We start from the raw sequence: 18,194 nt of genomic DNA, 5'->3' as shown, positions 1-18,194 counted from the left end.
CTTGTTGTCCCGTCCATTAGTTCCGACTTCATTCTCACAGCGGAGACGAGCAGGAGCGCCATGTCCCATCCCGCCACCGCCATGACCCGCAAGAACCTACAGAAACTGGCCGAGAGCCTCAGCCGCTCCGCCCGACACTGTAATACCCCCAATTATTATTATTATTATCACACAGCTCCTTATTAGTGGTTATTATTGTGAGGGGGGCTATATTATTAGTAGTAGTTCTGTTATTGGGGGTAGTATATTTGTAGTAGTCCTATTATTGGGGGTAGTAGTTCTGTTAATTATTTGGGCCTGGATTATTGTTATGATTATAAGTTCTATTATTATGGGGGCTATATTATATTATTCGTATTAGTAGTAATAGTTTTATTATTAAGCCCCCCAGTTGGGGTGATAATACCTTTGTTGTTATTATAAAGCTGCTATTAGTAATTTCATCAAGTTTATTTATGTTTAGAGGAATATTTGTTACTATTTAATTATTATTATTATTGTTACGTTTGTTTTTCTCCAGCTGATACATAATGTTATTGTATTGTGGGGGGGGGGGGGGGGGTTTCCCTCACCTTGATTTCCCTTCACATTGCAGATATTTTCTTTTACCTTACACATATTTTTCCCTCACCTTAGGGGGATTTCCCTTTACCTTGGGGGGACTTCCCTTCACCTTGGAGGGATTCCCCCCGCCCACCTTGGAGGGGTTTCCCTTTACCTTGGAGGGATTCCCCCCCCCCTGCCCACCTTGGAGGGGTTTCCCTTTACTTTGAGGGGGATTTCTCTTAACCTTGGAGGGATTCCCCCCGCCCACCTTGGAGGGGTTTCCTTTTACCTTGGGGGGGATTTCTCTTCACCTTGGAGGGATTCCCCCCCCCCCCCCTTGGAGGGGTTTCCCTTTACCTTGGGGGGATTTCTCTTCACCTTGGAGGGATTCCCCCCCCCCCTTTGGAGGGGTTTCCCTTTACCTTGGGGGGGATTTCTCTTCACCTTGGATGGATTCCCCCCGCCCACCTTGGAGGGGTTTCCCTTTACCTTGGGGGGGATTTCTCTTCACCTTGGAGGGATTCCCCCCCCACCTTGGAGGGGTTTCCCTTTACCTTGGGGGGGATTTCTCTTCACCTTGGAGGGATTCCCCCCGCCCACCTTGGAGGGGTTTCCCTTTACCTTGGAGGGATTCCCCCCCCCCTGCCCACCTTGGAGGGGTTTCCCTTTACTTTGGGGGGGATTTCTCTTCACCTTGGAGGGATTCCCCCCGCCCACCTTGGAGGGGTTTCCTTTTACCTTGGGGGGGATTTCTCTTCACCTTGGAGGGATTCCCCCCCCCCACCTTGGAGGGGTTTCCCTTTACCTTGGGGGGATTTCTCTTCACCTTGGAGGGATTCCCCCCCCCACTTTGGAGGGGTTTCCCTTTACCTTGGGGGGGATTTCTCTTCACCTTGGAGGGATTCCCCCCGCCCACCTTGGAGGGGTTTCCCTTTACCTTGGGGGGGATTTCTCTTTACCTTGGAGGGATTCCCCCCCCACTTTGGAGGGGTTTGCCTTTACCTTGGGGGGGATTTCTCTTCACCTTGGAGGGATTCCCCCCCCCACTTTGGAGGGGTTTCCCTTTACCTTGGGGGGGATTTCTCTTCACCTTGGAGGGATTCCCCCCGCCCACCTTGGAGGGGTTTCCCTTTACCTTGAAAGGATTCCCCCCCCCTTTCAAGAAGTTTCCCTTCACATTGGAGGGATTTCCCCCACCTTGATTTTTTCTTTCACATTAAAGGGATTTTCCCCCACCTTAGGGTGGTTTTCCTTTACATTGGAGGGAATTCCCCTTACCTTGGAGTGGTTTCCATTTACCTTGGATGGATTTCTCCCACCTTGATTTACCTTGACTTTGGAGGGATTCTTCCCTCACCTTGGGGGGTTTTCCTTCAAATTAGAGGGAATTCCCCCCACCTTGAAGGTATTTCCCTTCACATTGGAGGATTTTCCTTCACCTTGGAGGAAATTTCCCTTTTTACCTTGCACATACTTTTCCATTTACCTTAGAGGGATCCCCCCTCTCTTGATTTTCCCTCACATTTGAGGGCTTTCTCTCACCTTGGGGGGGTTCCCCTATTATCTTGGAAGGATTTCCCCCCACCTAGAAGGTCTTCCCCCTCACCTTAGGGGGTTTCCCTTTTACCTTGGAGGTATCCCCCCCGGAGGGGTTTTCCTTTACCTTGAAAGGATTTCCCCCCCACTTTCAAGAAATTTCCCTTCACATTGAAGGGATTTCACCTCACCTTGGAGGGGTTTCCCTTTACCTTGGAGGGATTTCCCCCCACCTTGGAGGGGGTTCCCTTTACCTTGGGGGGATTTCCCTTCACCTTGGAGGGGTTCCTCCCCACCTTGGAGGGGTTTCCCTTTTACCTTGAAAGGATCCCCCCCCCCCACTTTCAAGAAGTTTCCCTTCACATTGGAGGGATTTCCCCCACCTTGATTTTCCTTCATATTGAAGGGATTTTCCCCCACCTTAGGGGGGTTTTCCTTTATATTGGAGGGAATTCCCCTTACCTTTGGAGTGGTTTTCGTTTACCTTGGATGGATTTTCCCCACCTTCACTTTGGAGGGATTTTCCCACACCTTGGGGGGGGGGGGGTTCCCTTTACCTTAGAGGGATTTTCCCTTCACATTAGAGGGAATTACCCCCACCTTAAATGTATTTCCCTTCACATTGGAGGATTTTCCTTCACCTTGGAGGGAATTTCCCTTTTACCTTGCACGTATATTTCCCTTTACCCTAGAGGGATCCCCCTTCTTGATTTCCCCTCACATTTAAGGGCTTACTCTCACGTTGGCGGGGTTCCCATATTATCTTGGAGGGATTTCCCCCCACCTTGAAGGTCTTCCCCTCACCTTACATTGAAGGGATTTCACCTCACCTTGGAGGGGTTTCCCTTTACCTTGAAAAGATTCCCCCCCCACTTTCAAGAAGTTTCCCTTCACATTGAAGGGATTTCACCTCACCTTGAAGTGGTTTCCCTTTACCTTGGAGGGATTCCCCCCCCCACTTTAGAGGGGTTTCACTTTACCTTGGAGGGGTTTCCCTTTACTTTGGGGGGATTTCCCTTTACCTTGGAGGGATTCCTCCCCCACCTTGGAGGGGTTTCCCTTTACCTTGATTTCCCTTCACATCAGAGTGGATTACCTTTACCTAGGAGGGATTTCACAGAGCGGAAACCAATCGGTGGGTGCACGGTACCCGATGTCTGCCGGCACCCGCCGATCATTAGGCAGAGAGACAGGACTATGTAAACCAGGCAGATCGCCCTTCTGACAGGAGGGAATGGATGAAATTTGTGTCCCTGCAAAGCAATGAATAAATTCCATCTCTTTCCCTAGTAAAAGCACCTCCCACAGTACGCAAGAACACTGGCTAGGCACACAGTTAACCCTTTGATTGCCCCTGATGTTAACCCCTTCCCAGCCAGTGTCACTAGTACAGTGACAGTGCATTTTTTTTAGCACTGATCACTATTATTGTCACTGGTCCCCAAAAAGGTGTCAGTTAGTGTCTGAATGTTCACCGCAATATCGCAGTCCCACTATAAGTCGCTAATCACTGACATTACTAGTAAATATACGCTTTTTGTGATTTTGTTTACCAAAAATATGTAGCAGAATACATATTGGCCTAAATTGAAGAAGAAATTTTATTTTTTACATTTTTTTTATTGGATATGTTTTATGGCAGAAAGTAAAAAATATTGGGCCAGATCCAGAGAGAGAGTACGCCGGCGTATCTACTGATACGCCGGTGTACTTTCAAATTACCCGCGTCGTATCTTTAGTTTGAATCCTCAAACCAAGATACGACGGCATCTGGGTTCGATCCGACAGGCGTACAGCTTCGTACGCCTTCGGATCGTAGATGCAATACTTTGGCGTCCGCTGGGTGGAGTTTGCGTAGTTTTCCGCAAATTATTTTTTTCCGACGATCCACGAACGTACGCGCGGCCGTCGCATTCTCTTACGTCGTCGCTAGTCGGCTTTTTCCGGCGTATAGTTAAAGCTGCTATTTTGCGGCGTATAGATAGACTTGCCATGTTAAGTATGGCCGTCGTTCCCGCGTCGAAATTTTTTTTTTTTTTATTTTTTGCGTAAGTCGTCCGTGAATAGGGATGGACGTAAGTCACGTCTAAGTTAAAAAAATTACGTCATTTCGCGCAAAGCACGGCGGGAAATTTCGAAACGGAGCATGCGCAGTTCAATCGGCGCGGGGACGCGCTTCATTTAAATGAATCACGCCCCCCTAATCGCCGATTTAAATTCCGCCGCCAGAAATACACTACGCCGCCGTAACTTACGTCGCGAAATCTTCCTGCATTCGACTTAAAGTCAGGTAAGATACGGCGGCGTAGCGTATCTCTGATACGCTGCGCCGATCCATTTCTATGTGGATCTGGCCCATTGTTTTAATTTTTTAATTTTTTTTGTTTATGGTGCAAAAAATAAAAACACCACAGAGGTGGTCAAATACCAACAAAAGAAAGCTCTATTTGTGAGGGAAAAAAATACATTTGTGTACAGTGTCGCACAATTATCAGTTAAAGCGACTCATTGCCGTATCGCAAAAAAGGGCCCGTTCATGAAGGGGGGTAAACTTTCCAGGGGTCAAGTGGTTAAATCACCAGGTTACGTTGAGTGTCTGTCCTAGTGAAGCCATGAATGTAAAAGGCGTGTGTTGTCATCATCGTCATTTATATAACAATAAATATAAACTTCAGAAAATTGTAATTTCTCCGTCTCTCACAGTCACCAGGAATGAAGTGGAATGTCTCATTCGACTTCACAACACAATAGTGGGCCGGCCGATCTATCCGAACACCAGAGGAGGAATAGACCGGAGCACCTTTAGGAATATCCTACACAACACATTCACCATTACGGATGACATGATTATGGACCGGGGTGAGTTCTAACCATACTGTGCTGTAACACAAAGCAACCAATCAGCAGTCACCTTTCAGCGAGGACAGAAAACGGAAATCTGGTTGCTGTAGGTTGTGCTGTGTATGTCATTGCGCTCCTTGGTCTGCATTGATACGTCTCTATTTCCACTTGTATGGTGAAAAGTTTTTTTTTTCCTCTTGTTCCCAGTGTTCCGTGCATTCGATAAAGACAACGACAGTTACATCAGTGTGACAGAATGGATCGAAGGATTATCTGTGTTTCTGCGCGGGACATTGGATGAAAAAATAAAATGTAAGCAGCACAACACGATCCCCACCGGGAATTCTTTGATTTCCTAAAGCTGAACGCCGGAATAGTTACTAATTATTAGACATGTGCACTGCCGAAAAATCTGTTCATTTTCGTTACATTTGTTTTTTTGCATTTTTCGTAAATTCGTAAATTTAAAAATCCAAATTTTCAGAATTTCCGAATTGTGGAAATTTCTGAATTTTTGATTTTCTAATCTCAGATTTTTTAATTTCCTAATTTCGAATTTCCGAAATTTTAATATTCAGAATTTCCAATTTTCAAAATTTCGAAATTCAGAATTTTGGAAATTTCTGAATTTTTGATTTTCTAATCTCAGATTTTTGAATTTCGAATTTTCGAAATTAAGAATTTCCTAATTTTGAATTTCCAAAATTTTAATATTCCGAATTTCCGAATTTTGGAAATTTCTGAATTTTTGATTTTCTAATCTCAGATTTTTGAATTTTAGATTTCTCGAAATTTTTAATTTCCTAATTTCGAATTTCCGAAATTTTAATATTCCGAAATTCCAATTTCCGAAAATTCTGAAATTCGAAATTTCGTAAGTTTGAAAATTCGAAAATTCTGAAATTCCCCAGGACAAACACTTGTCATATCTGGAGCCCCAGTGCCGGGAGGCACATTTTAACGTAAGAGGCCACTTGGCTTGTCTTTTTTATATATTTTTTTAATAAAAACAATATTATGCTATGGGCATTTTTCGTTTTTTTCCTTACCTGATCTCCGGGAGTGAGGCATTTTAAATAGATCCAGTCAATCCAGCATGTGAGACGGCACAATCCCGTCTACGATATATTTGACTGTCTTTTCCATTAAAGAGGTCAAATATTTGTGGTAAGCGCAATATAATATTTGAGCACTTCGGGTGAAGATGTTTAGATGCATGGTGAAGGAGCACAAACATCACCTTAAGCAAGATTTTTTCACAAGATATTGAAGAAGATCTGTCATCTATATAATATTGGGACTTGTATAATACCAGACACTTTTTGTATCACTAGCACTAAGTTGTATAGTGCATCACTGGCATGATTGTGCATGGTATATAGATATGTTTAGAGTGGTTTATTAATTATTTATTAATTTGGACACCATCACAATTATAGGTTGTGTGGTGGTTTGGGTCTGTCTTGCCTGAATGATGGCGGGTTTTCGCCATATTTTGGGAGAGACAAACACAAGTTAATTGGTCAGCTTTGGTTTGGGCTTTTTAACCACTACCCGACGGCCGTACGACTTTGTACGGCCGCAGGGTGGTTCTACTTCTCTAACAGGCCGTGTTTTTACGGCCTGCGCTCCGCCAGGCCACTGGGGGGCGCGCGAGCGCTGCTGTCGGCGGCACGCGTGTGCCCGCCGCATCGCTGAGATGCCGATGCGCGTGCCTGGCGGCCACGATGTCCGCCAGGCACTCCGGATCGGCGGCTACAGGGACAAGACGTGGATCTCTGTGTGTAAACACAGAGATCCATGTCCTGTCAGGGGAGAGAGGAGACCGATCTGTGTCCCTTGTACATATGGACATAGATCGGTCACCTCCCCCAGTCACCCCCCTCCACACACAGTTAGAACACAATTTAGGGTACAAATTTAACCCCTTCCTCACCCCCCTAGTGTTAACCCCTTAAATGCCAGTCACATTTATACAGTAATTAGTGCATATTTATAGCACTGATCGCTGTATAAATGTGAATGGCGCCAAAAATGTGTCAAAAGTGTCCGATGTGTCCACCATAATGTCGCAGTCACGAAAAAACCGCTGATCGCCGCCATTAGTAGTAAAAAAAAAAAATATTAAAAAATAATAATAATTCTGTCCCCTATTTTGTAAGCGCAATAACTTTTGCGCAAACCAGACGCTTATTGCGATTTTTTTTTTTTTTTTACCAAAAATATGTAGAATACGTATCGCCTAGACTGAGAATTTTTTTTTTTTTTTTTTCAAAATTGGGCTATTTATTACAGCAACAAGTAAAAAATATTGTTTTTTTTTTCAAAATTGTCGCTCTATTTTTGTTTATAGCGCAAAAAATAAAAACCGCAGAGGTGATCAAATACCACCAAAAGAAAGCTCTATTTGTGGGGGAAAAAGGACGTCAATTTTGTTTGGGAGCCACGTCGCACGACCGCGCAATTGTCAGTTAAAGCGACGCAGTGCCACAAGCTGAAATTTCACCTGGTCAGGAAGGGGGTATACATGCCCAGTAAGGAAGTGGTTAAGGCTGATCTAAACAGCATTCAGGGCCCCACCCCACAGACAGGAGGTCTGTTCCTAGGAGCCAGGAGAGCTCCCATCTCTCTGAGAGAAGAGAGCGGCTGCATAGGTTGCAGCTAGAAGCTGTGTGCGAATCAAATGCTGTGTGCAGATAAGTCGCTGTGTGCGACTGTTGATTTTCTTTGCAAGATACAGAAATGATGAAACCCCCTGCGAGCACGGGCGTAGGAACCGGGGGGGACGGGGGGGACGCATCCCCCCCAGGAAATAATGCGGGGGGGACATGTATGGTAAAATCCCCCCCAGATGTGACTGCGCTCACTATACTGTGTGCCCGCTGGCGCCGACTCACTGGCTGCCGCGTGCGCTCCTGGCTGGCTCCCTTTCCTCCGGTGCATCTCCTCGCCCCCCCCCCATGGAGGATGATTTGGTTCATTCCATTTCCACCGCCGTGCGCCGCGTGACGTCACGCCGGCGGCCGGAGGTGAGAGAGGGAGGAGGGAGGAGGGAGCGAGAGTGACTGTCGGCGCCAGTCAGAGTACAAGCTGTGACTCACGGTCACGAGGAGCCTGCTGCTGCGCCTGGGCCTGGCCTGCCGTACTAATTCTGATTACAGTAAAAACTGTCTGCAAGAAGACAGAACCTTCATTAAAAGTAAGAAAGTATTGGGGAGAGGGGGGGGTGTTGGACTGAGCTGAGGACCTCAATGTTTTTTTTTTTTCTTAAGTCAGAGAAGGCAAGCTCAAAATAACAAACATTTTTTTAAACTGCTATATTTAAAAAATTATGGTCACCTTAGCCTGAGGTGACCATAATTTTTTAAATAAAAAATAGCAGTTTAAAAAAATGTTTGTTATTTTGAGCTTGCCTTCTCTGACTAAAGAAAAAAAAAAAACATTAATTGCAGCCTCACTGTGCCACCAAACGCAGTCACTGTGCCATCACATGCAGCCACTGTGCCATCACATGCAGCCACTGTGCCCATCAATTGTCGCCACTGTGCTCATCACACGCAGCCACTGTGCCATCACACGCAGCCACTGTGCCATCACATGCAGCCACTGTGCCTGTCAATTGTCGCCACTGTGCTCATCACACGCAGCCACTGTGCCATCACATGCAGCCACTGTGCCCATCAAACGTAGCCACTGTGCCCATCAATTGTCGCCACTGTGCTCATCACACGCAGCCACTGTGCCATCACACGCAGCCACTGTGCCATCACACGCAGCCACTGTGCCATCACATGCAGCCACTGTGCCTGTCAATTGTCGCCACTGTGCTCATCACACGCAGCCACTGTGCCATCACATGCAGCCACTGTGCCCATCAAACGTAGCCACTGTGCCCATCAATTGTCGCCACTGTGCTCATCACACGCAGCCACTGTGCCCATCAAACGTAGCCACTGTGCCCATCAAACGTAGCCACTGTGCCCATCACACGCAGCCACTGTGCCATCACATGCAGCCACTGTGCCCATCAAATGTAGCCACTGTGCCCATCAATTGTCGCCACTGTGCTCATCACACGCAGCCACTGTGCCATTACATGCAGCCACTGTGCCCATCAAACGTAGCCACTGTGCCCATCAATTGTCGCCAATGTGCTCATCACACACAGCCACTGTGCCCATCAATTGTCGCCACTGTGCCCATCAATTGTCGCCACTGTGCTCATCACACGCAGCCACTGTGCCCATCAAACGTAGCCACTGTGCCCATCAATTGTCGCCACTGTGCCCATCAATTGTCGCCACTGTGCCCATCAAACGCAGCCACTGTGCCCATCAATTGTCACCACTGTGCTCATCACACGCAGCCACTGTGCCCATCAAACGTAGCCACTGTGCCCATCAATTGTCGCCACTGTGCTCATCACACGCAGCCACTGTGCCATCACATGCAGCCACTGTGCCCATCAAACGTAGCCACTGTGCCCATCAATTGTCGCCACTGTGCCCATCACATGCAGCCACTGTGCCACCATTTTTACTGATGCCATGTGGGTTAATTTTTTAAATAAAAAATAGCAGTTTAAAAAAATGTTTGTTATTTTGAGCTTGCCTTCTCTAAAGAAAAAAAAAACATTAATTGCAGCCTCACTGTGCCACCAAACGCAGTCACTGTGCCATCACATGCAGCCACTGTGCCCATCAAAAGCAGCCACTGTGCCCATCAATTGTCGCCACTGTGCCCAAACGCATCCACTGTGCCAATCACACACAGCCACTGTGCCCATCAAACGCAGCCACTGTGCCCATCAATTGTCGCCACTGTGCCACTGTGCCACCATTTTTACTTATGCCATGTGGGTTGATTTTTAGTAATGCCATGTGGGTTAATTTTTACTGATGCCATGTGGGTTGATTTTTAGTAATGCCACGTGGGTTAATTTTTACTGATGCCATGTGGGTTGATTTTTACTGATGCCATGTGGGTTGGTTTTTACTTATGCCATGTGGGTTGATTTTTAGTAATGCCATGTGGGTTGATTTTTGCTAATGCCATGTGGGTTAATTTTTACTGATGCCATGTGGGTTAATTTTTACTAATGCCATGTGGGTTGATTTTTAGTAATGCCATGTGGGTTAATTTTTACTGATGCCATGTGGGTTGGTTTTTACTGATGCCATGTGGGTTAATTTTTACTGATGCCATGTGGGTTAATTTTTACTGATGCCATGTGGGTTGATTTTTACTGATGCCATGTGGGTTGATTTTTACTAATGCCATGTGGGTTGATTTTTACTAATGCTATACCGGTTGATTTTTACTGATGCCATGTGTTTTACTAATGCTATGATGGTTTATTTTTTTATTGCTGCATATTGCTCTTCGCATTACCCTCTCTGGATTGCTTAAGGGCTCTTTCACGCGTCCATTCCGTTCGTCCGTTTTTTGGACGTCCGTTAACGGACCGCAATGCTTCCCTATGGGCTAGCGTCCGTTAGCGGATGAGCATCCGCTAACGTCCGTTAGCATCCGTCTGCGTTCAGTTCCGTTTTTTTGGACGGAAGAAAACCCTATTTTTCTTCCGTCTAATAAACGGAACGGACGAAAAACGGACGTTAACGGATGATCCGTTTATCATCCGTTCCGCTAACATCCGTTTTTCTATGTAAAAAGCCACAAAAAAACAAAAAAAAATGGATGGAAAAACTGATGCAAAAACTGATGAAAAACTGACGAAAAACTGATGGAAAAACGGATCAACTGATGAAAAAAAAACTGATCTGAAAAACTGAACAGACGTGTGAGGCTGGGTTCACACTACGGTTTTCCCGTCCGTCAGCCGCATACGATTTATATGAAAAACCGTATGCGGCTGAAACGGACGGGAACGTATGGAACCGCACATATGTACGTTTTCCATTGACATTAATGTTAAAGGAAAACGTATGCGGTTGCCATACTGTTTTAAAAACGACCGCAAAACCGTGGTTGAACACGGTTTTGCGTACGTTTAAAAAACGTTTTGCCAGCAAATCGTACGCACCCGGATGCATCTGAGTGCATACGATTTGCAATGCATTCTCTATCTATACGTTTTCCCGTCCGGGCCCGTACGTTTTCAATACTGAAATCGTATGCGGCTGACGGACGGGAAAACCGTAGTGTGAACCCAGCCTGAAAGAGCCCTTAATAGTTTGATCTATTGGCTTGAGATACGAATATACCTGGCGAGTAAAAATGCTGTCCCCCCCAGATTTGTAAGGGTTCCTACACCCATGCCTGCGAGGGCTGCTTTTGTTTCTTGTGAACTTTGAACTTTTCTTTTAAATAAAAGTGGGATACCAGGCCCTTAAAACTCAGCTCCGGATTGGCGTCTCACTGAAAAACGCATCTACCATTGGAGTATGATCCCCCAATCTTACAGTTGGTATATGGTAGCTTTACCCTGTAATTGAGCGCCCTCTACTTTCCACGTTTTTGCACGACAACAAAACATAACTTGATAGGGGTTTCAATCCTTCCCTCTTCTACCCAAACCAAAACAGTTACACTTTAAGTATGAAAAGGACACATCTTGGTAATAGACACACTTTATTGTCAAAAGTATTGGGACACCTGCCTTTACACGCACATGAACTTTAATGGCATCCTAGTCTTAGTCCGTAGGGTTCAATATTGAGTTGGCCCACCCTTTGCAGCTATAACAGCTTCAACTCATCTGGGAAGGCCGTCCACAAGGTGTAGGAGTGTCTATGGGAATGTTTGATTATTCTTCCAGAAGCGCATTTGTGAGGTCATGCTCTGATGTTGGAGGGAAGGCCTGGCTCACAAGTACAGAGACCTAGTGATGTCATCACTGGCTCCAAAACTAAACTAAGTAAATATCCAAATCAGAAAGCTTTCAGCCTAATTGGTTATGACTTTACACTGTCACTTGAATAAACCTTATTAGGCTCAATTCACTAATACCGTGTTTCCCCGAAAATAAGCCTGGGTCTTATATTAATTATACCAACAAAAGACACAGTAGGGCTTATTTTTGGGGTAGGTCTTACCATGTAATGTGCTGTCTTCTCTCCCCCTCTCTCTCCCTGCCTGTCAGGAATCCCCAGTGTGAACTGAGTTAAAATGCTTGTACAATCCTATAATCCACTCTATTACAGTATTATATAATGTACAATGTGTGCGATTCTGTAATATAATTGTGCCAAATACATTTGTTATAGCGCCGCTCTGCACTTCTGTTACCCGCCGGAGCTCTCTTTCCCGCAATTATATTACAGAAACACACACATTGTACATTATATAATACTGTAATATAGTGGATTAGAGGATTTTACAAGCATTTTTAACTAGGGCTTATTTTCGGGGTAGGGCTTATATTGCAGCCCTCCTGGAAAATAACGCTAGGTCTTATTTTCAGGGTAGGTCTTATTTTTGGGGAAACAGGGTAGCTATAGTGCATGTGTTCACATTTTTTTCTTTTTTTTCCCCAAAGATTGTTTTGAAGTATATGATCTGAACAGTGACGGGTACATCTCTAGGGAGGAGATGTTCCAGATGTTGAAGAACAGTCTTCTCAAGCAGCCTACAGAGGAAGATCCAGATGAGGGTATAAAGGACCTGGTGGAGATAACCCTCAAGAAGATGGTGAGCAGTTAGCTACTTGTTCTGTAGATCGGTGCTGTGGTGCAGGGCGTGGGGTTTATTAGTTCATTTTGGAATGGCGGAGACATTTTTCAGGCCGCGCGCTTCACCCGTACACTGCTGCTGAGTTGGCTGGTTGGAAGCAGGGCTGGTGCAAGGATTTTTGACACACTAGGCGAAACCTCATTTTTCTCCACCCCCTTTTCCCTGCCCATGTCAACCCCACATTTTTAATGCAGCGCCCATCAAATGCAGCCTCACCGGCGCCCATCAAATGCAGCCTCACCAGTGCCCATCAAATGTAGCCTTACCAGCACCCATCAAATGCAGCCTCACCAGCGCCCATCAAATGCAGCCTCACCAGCACCCATCAAATGCAGCCTCACCAGCACCCATCAAATGAGCCTCACCAGCGCCCATCAATGCAACCTACCAGTGCCCATTAACAAATGTTTGCATGTTTCCATTCATTCGGGAGTCAGGACACAGACACAGTCCTCCGCCACTGCTGCGCCTCTGACACAATGTGCGAACAGAGTGGTGGCTGCCTGCTGATGCTGAGATTTAGTTGCTTGCTGCAGAGAGAAGAGAGTAGGAACACCAGTGGCCGAGGGCACTCTAGGCAGCAGGGCGCCCTAGGCGGTGGCCTAGTTTGCCTTGTGGTAGCACCGGCCCTGTTTGGAAGAGACAAAGGGCACACATGGGTCGCCCCCCCCCCCCCCGACACATGGAATACCCATGTCAGTATTGGAAGCTCCAGGATTTCTTTCATCGTAGGTTTCCTTTAACATACATGTGACACGTCTCCGTATTTTGTCTCCCCTCCAGGATCACGATCACGATAGCAAACTGTCTTACACAGATTTTGAAAAATCTGTCCTGGAGGAGAACCTGCTTCTGGAAGCCTTTGGAATGTGTCTTCCTGACAGCAAGGTGAGAGCCAGGATCTGTATTTTCACAGGAATAGCTTAACCACTTACGGACCGCCGCACGACTATATACGTCGGCACAGGGATATCTCTGTTATGGCAGCAGCTAGCTACCATAACCCAGGTATCCATCTCATCAGCTGGCAGTCTGGTTTACAATAATGGTGGTCTCTGCGGCAAATTCGCCGCAAGATCACCATTATCGGCGGCCCTCCGCCGCTTACCATAGCCATCGGTAGCAGCGGAGGCGATTGGGTCCTTTCTGTGGCTGAGTATTTTTTTTTTTTTTACTGCATTTTAGTGTACATATGAGATCTGAGGTCTTTTTGACCCCAGATCTCATATTTAAGAGGACCGTCGTGCTTTTTTCTATTACAAGGGATGTTTACATTCCTTGTAATAGGAATAAAAGTGACCCAATTTTTTTTCTAAAACAGTGAAATAATAAAGTAAAATAAATAAGAAAAAATAAATGTTTAAAGCTCCCCGTCCCGACAAGCGCGCAGAAGTGAACGCATACGTGAGCAGCGCCCGCATATAAAAACGGTGTTCAAACCACACATGTGAGGTATCGCCGCAATCGTTGGAGTGAGAGCAAGAATTCTAGCCCTAGCCCTCCTCTGTAACTCAAAACATGCAACCTGTAGAATTTTTTTTACGTCACCTATGGAGATTTTTAAACGTAAAAGTTTGTTGCCATTCCAGTATCGGGCGCAATTTTGCGTGACATGTTGGGTATCAATTTACTCTGCGTAACATTATCTTTCACAATATAAAAAAAAAATTGGGCTAACTTTACTGTTGTCTTATTTTTTTATGAAAAAAAGTGTATTTTTTCCAAAAACAGTGCGCTTGTAAGGTCGCTGCGCAAATACGGTGTGACATAAAGTATTGCAAACGACCGGCATTTTATTCTCTAGGGTGTTAGAATAAAAATGTATAATGTTTGGGGGTTCTGAGTACTTTTCTAGCAAAACAAATTGTTTTTAACTTGTAAACAACAAATCTGAAAAAGAGGCTCGGTCCTCAAGCAGACATACACCACATCTGAGCACCACAAGCCAAAAACACCATTTCATTCATTTTTATTACCGTATTTATCGGGGTATTGCGCGCTCCGGCGTATAGCGCGCACCCCTAAAGTAGACCCGCATTCCTGTAAAAAAAAAAACATTTTGGTGTCTTGCGCGGCGTCCATCGGCGGCCTCGTCTGGTTCGGCGTCCGTCTGCGGCTTCGGTGGTGTCCTCCTCGTCGGGTCCTCCCTGCTTCCCACGCTGAGTTTGAACCACTGCGCCGGCATATACTGAGCGCAGTACACTCGGGTATAGTCGGGCAGGCTCGGCTCCTCTCGCGGTCACATCCTGTACGTCCAGGACGTGACCGCGAGAGGAGCCGAGCCTGCCCGACTATACCCGAGTGTACTGCGCTCGGTATATGCCGGCGCAGTGGTTCAAACTCTGCGCCGAAAGCGGGTATCTGCGTATATCGCGCACCCACGATTTTGCCCTGATTTTCAGGGCAAAAAAGTGTGTGGTATACGCCGATAAATACGGTATTTAAAGCAATGTCCCCCATCCATCCGTCTCCATGCTTTATCTTGCTGAGAAATCACTTTGAAAAACATTCCTCTAGCATTTCTGGTTGTGGTTCTTTACAGAGATCGGGGTTGCGCCGCGTGCTAGGAACACGGCATGGCCCCGATGTGCACTCCCCGGCGTGAGAACAGACGTTTTGGGGGCGACATTATCCCAGGACGACAGCCGCACTGCTCCTCCGTCATTTTACAGTGGGTGGGCGGTAAGTGGTTAGGCTAGGTAGACACGGACTGAAAATCAGCTGAAAAAGGTTGGTTCGGCAGGAACCGGCTGACTTTCTACCCATATGTACAGCTGTTTGTTCTTATGAGTTCTGTTGAATGGGCATGCTGGAAAGCCAGCATAAGATTAGCGCTGTCAGCCAATTGCATGTGAGCGCTGAGAAGTGTGTTCAGGTAAAGAGGGTCCCCCCTATCAAAACACAAAGACACAGAGTAGTTTTCGCCGTGCTAACATCACTTGTGTTGGTACAACGATCTGTCAGGTTTTTTTTCTTCTTCAGCTCTCGGAGTTGGGGGTTGAGGATGTACCCAGCTTTAGGGGTAGGATCATTTTGTAAGCATCTTTTTTTGTAAGCATGCCAGTCTTTCCTTAAAGTGGATGTAAACCCTCCATACACCCAGTGAAGTGAACAGCCTCAGATGATACACAGAGATGAACCAAATCTCCCTACATAGGTTTTACATGTATATCTGCTGTCTTCACATTTATATACTGTTTACAAAGTTAAGATTTTGTTAGGAGATTTTATCTTCCTGTTTAATTTTATTCCTATCTCAGCTTTGCAAAAATAAAAAATAGTAAATGAACCTATTTCAGTAAAAAAATAAATGTTTATTTATTAATGTTTTGCAGAGGTGCCTGGAAAGCCATGCAATCAGTCAGTGTATGGTGGGTGCGATGCTCTGGCTCCTGTAGACGCCGGTCCATACGGCTCTACAGACCTCCAGTTACAGCGCTGCAGGAGTGTCAATGGACTACAAATTCAATTAGGGTTGTCCAGATACCGATACTAGTATCGGTATCGGGACCGATACCGAGTATTTGCGGGAGTACTCGTACTCGCGCAAATGCTCCCGATACCTAAATAGAATACTTTTTTTGTATTTATCAACATGTTCTATGAAAATTCTTTGAGTTTTTTACTACTGCGTGACAAGCAAATAAAACATTTTTATTCATTTTTACTCATTTTTATTCTTTTATAATGTCTTGAGTTAGAGTTCTTCATAATTCTAAAGAAAATATCCTTAGTCTGTATTGTGGTTTGAAAACTGTCACATGACATTTAAAAAAAGTATCGGTATTCGGTATCGGCGACTACATGAAAAAAAGTATCGGTACTTGTACTCGGTCCTAAAAAAGTGGTATCGGGACAACCCTAAATTCAATGATGTCATTGCTTTGGTACTTCTTTGGGAACTGAGAGTCCCACTGCCGCACTGGCAGACGGGATCCATTTTTTATTCAGATTCCTGTAACTGAATGATGCAAATGGGTGGGCGGAGCCATGCTGATTTCAAATTTGATAGGAACCAATAGGGTAAAACACCCTTGGCTTCTGTAGGAGGGGGTGACGGTGGGGGGGCCTGCAGACTCTCACCATGCTTTATGTTAAACCGTAAAGTGGAAGTAAACCCATCCATAAAACAGTTTCATTTACGGCATGTGACGGAAATGTAACACTCCCATTGGTTGTGCTCTCAACCAAACTGTCAAACCATCCAATGGCTGGTGTCATAACGGATCACATGCGCAGCACCATGGCAGTTGTAGATTAAACAGAGGCAAAGATGGCAGCTTCCTTGGCGAAAAACAATAGGGGGGGTTTTACTTAACTAGGGCAATATCAGCAAGTCTGATAAATCCCACCTCACTCCCAGGCTGGACAACATCCAGCATCAGCTAGCTCATTCCTCCCCACCCTTACTTCCCCTGGTCCATCCCTTTTTATTGATTCGATTTTAGTTCTATTAAGCAGCTTGCCTAGGAACCCCCCACGTCCACACATTAGCATCGTGATATTGCAATCAAACCTGACTGAGGATCTAATATAAAACAGAACATTTTGGGTGAAGCTTTAAAGTGGTTGTAAACCCTTACAGACCACGTTCTCCTGTAAGGCTTCCCTGTAGGTGCTGGAAATATCTCCTAAACTTCCACGATTTTACAATTCCCGTACGGCGATGTCTTCGACGGTGTGCCGTTTCTAGCTGGGGTCATGCCACGACTGTCGGCTCCCGCGAGCATGCGCGGGAGTGACGTCACTTGACTCCGGCCAGTCACAGAGCTGGAGTTCGCGGCCCTGGAAGGAAAAGGGGGCGACGCTTCCTGCAACAGGGGACAGCGGTGACATTGCAGGCTTCGGTTTCAGGTAAGTAACACATAATGCGATGCATTGTAGCCGATTATACTTTACCTTTGCAGGGAAACAAAGAGGAAGTAAAACCCTCCAGAGTTTACTTCCTCTTTAAAGCTCAGAGCTGAACTTCTGTCCCACCTCAGCATGGCCCAATGCATACTGTGATGTACATTTTGATGAGCTTTATTTAATGTTTTATTTTTTTTCCCTCTTGCAGAGTATCCTGGCTTTTGAGAGACGAGCGTTTGCAGAGCCAAGTGAATCATAGATATTAACCGTCAGCAAATACATCCAAAAATCTCCACCATACCACCAATGTACAGAACTCTGGAGTGGACTTTGTCTGAGTCTTTAGAAGTCGTCGTGGAAGTTAATGATCAGTTCACCCTAAGTGGATTTTTTTTTTAATTGTGGGACACGCTGTATTCCTATATTTTTTAGGGGTTCCTGCTGTGACAGCTCTGCCTGAGCTACTCATCTGCAGTGGGAGTCATCAGGACTCTCTTGCCCTGTTGGCCTTTCTTAAAGGGGTTGTAAAGGTAAACGTTTTTTCACCTTATGACTGCTTTCACATTGGGCAGCGGAGGTGCGGCGACGGTATAGCCGCACTATTTTTAGCGCCGCTATACCGTCGTATTTACCACGATATTCGGGCGCTAGTGGTGAGGTTTTAACCCCCGCTAGCGGTCGAAAAAGTGTTAATACAATTAACCCTGTTGGCCTTTCTTAAAGGGGTT

General features: G+C 45.7%; 1 protein-coding gene across 1 annotated transcript; it reads left to right on the top strand.

The window, feature by feature from the left end:
• On the top strand, positions 1-18,050 carry EFCAB1 (EF-hand calcium binding domain 1). The gene is made up of 6 exons (XM_040352362.1): positions 1-139; positions 4,786-4,941; positions 5,131-5,235; positions 12,422-12,573; positions 13,399-13,503; positions 17,675-18,050. Exons 1-6 carry the CDS (start codon positions 61-63, stop codon positions 17,723-17,725), a joined length of 648 nt encoding a protein of 215 aa, XP_040208296.1. The 5' UTR covers positions 1-60; the 3' UTR covers positions 17,726-18,050.
• The last annotated feature ends 144 nt before the right edge of the window (positions 18,051-18,194 follow it).

This window comes from Rana temporaria, chromosome 5 (genome assembly GCF_905171775.1).
Source record: "Rana temporaria chromosome 5, aRanTem1.1, whole genome shotgun sequence".
Classification (NCBI taxonomy): Eukaryota; Metazoa; Chordata; class Amphibia; order Anura; family Ranidae; genus Rana; species Rana temporaria.
The sequence above is the reverse complement of the archived record's forward strand: the minus strand, read 5'-3'. Positions and strand labels throughout refer to the sequence as shown.

Coding starts and splice junctions, on each gene's coding strand:
- EFCAB1 (XM_040352362.1), top strand. CDS start 61: ATGTCCCATCCCGCCACCGCCATGACCCGCAAGAACCTACAGAAACTG. Junction 12,574..13,398: donor AGATAACCCTCAAGAAGATG/GTGAGCAGTTAG, acceptor TCTCCCCTCCAG/GATCACGATCACGATAGCAA. Junction 13,504..17,674: donor TGTGTCTTCCTGACAGCAAG/GTGAGAGCCAGG, acceptor TCCCTCTTGCAG/AGTATCCTGGCTTTTGAGAG.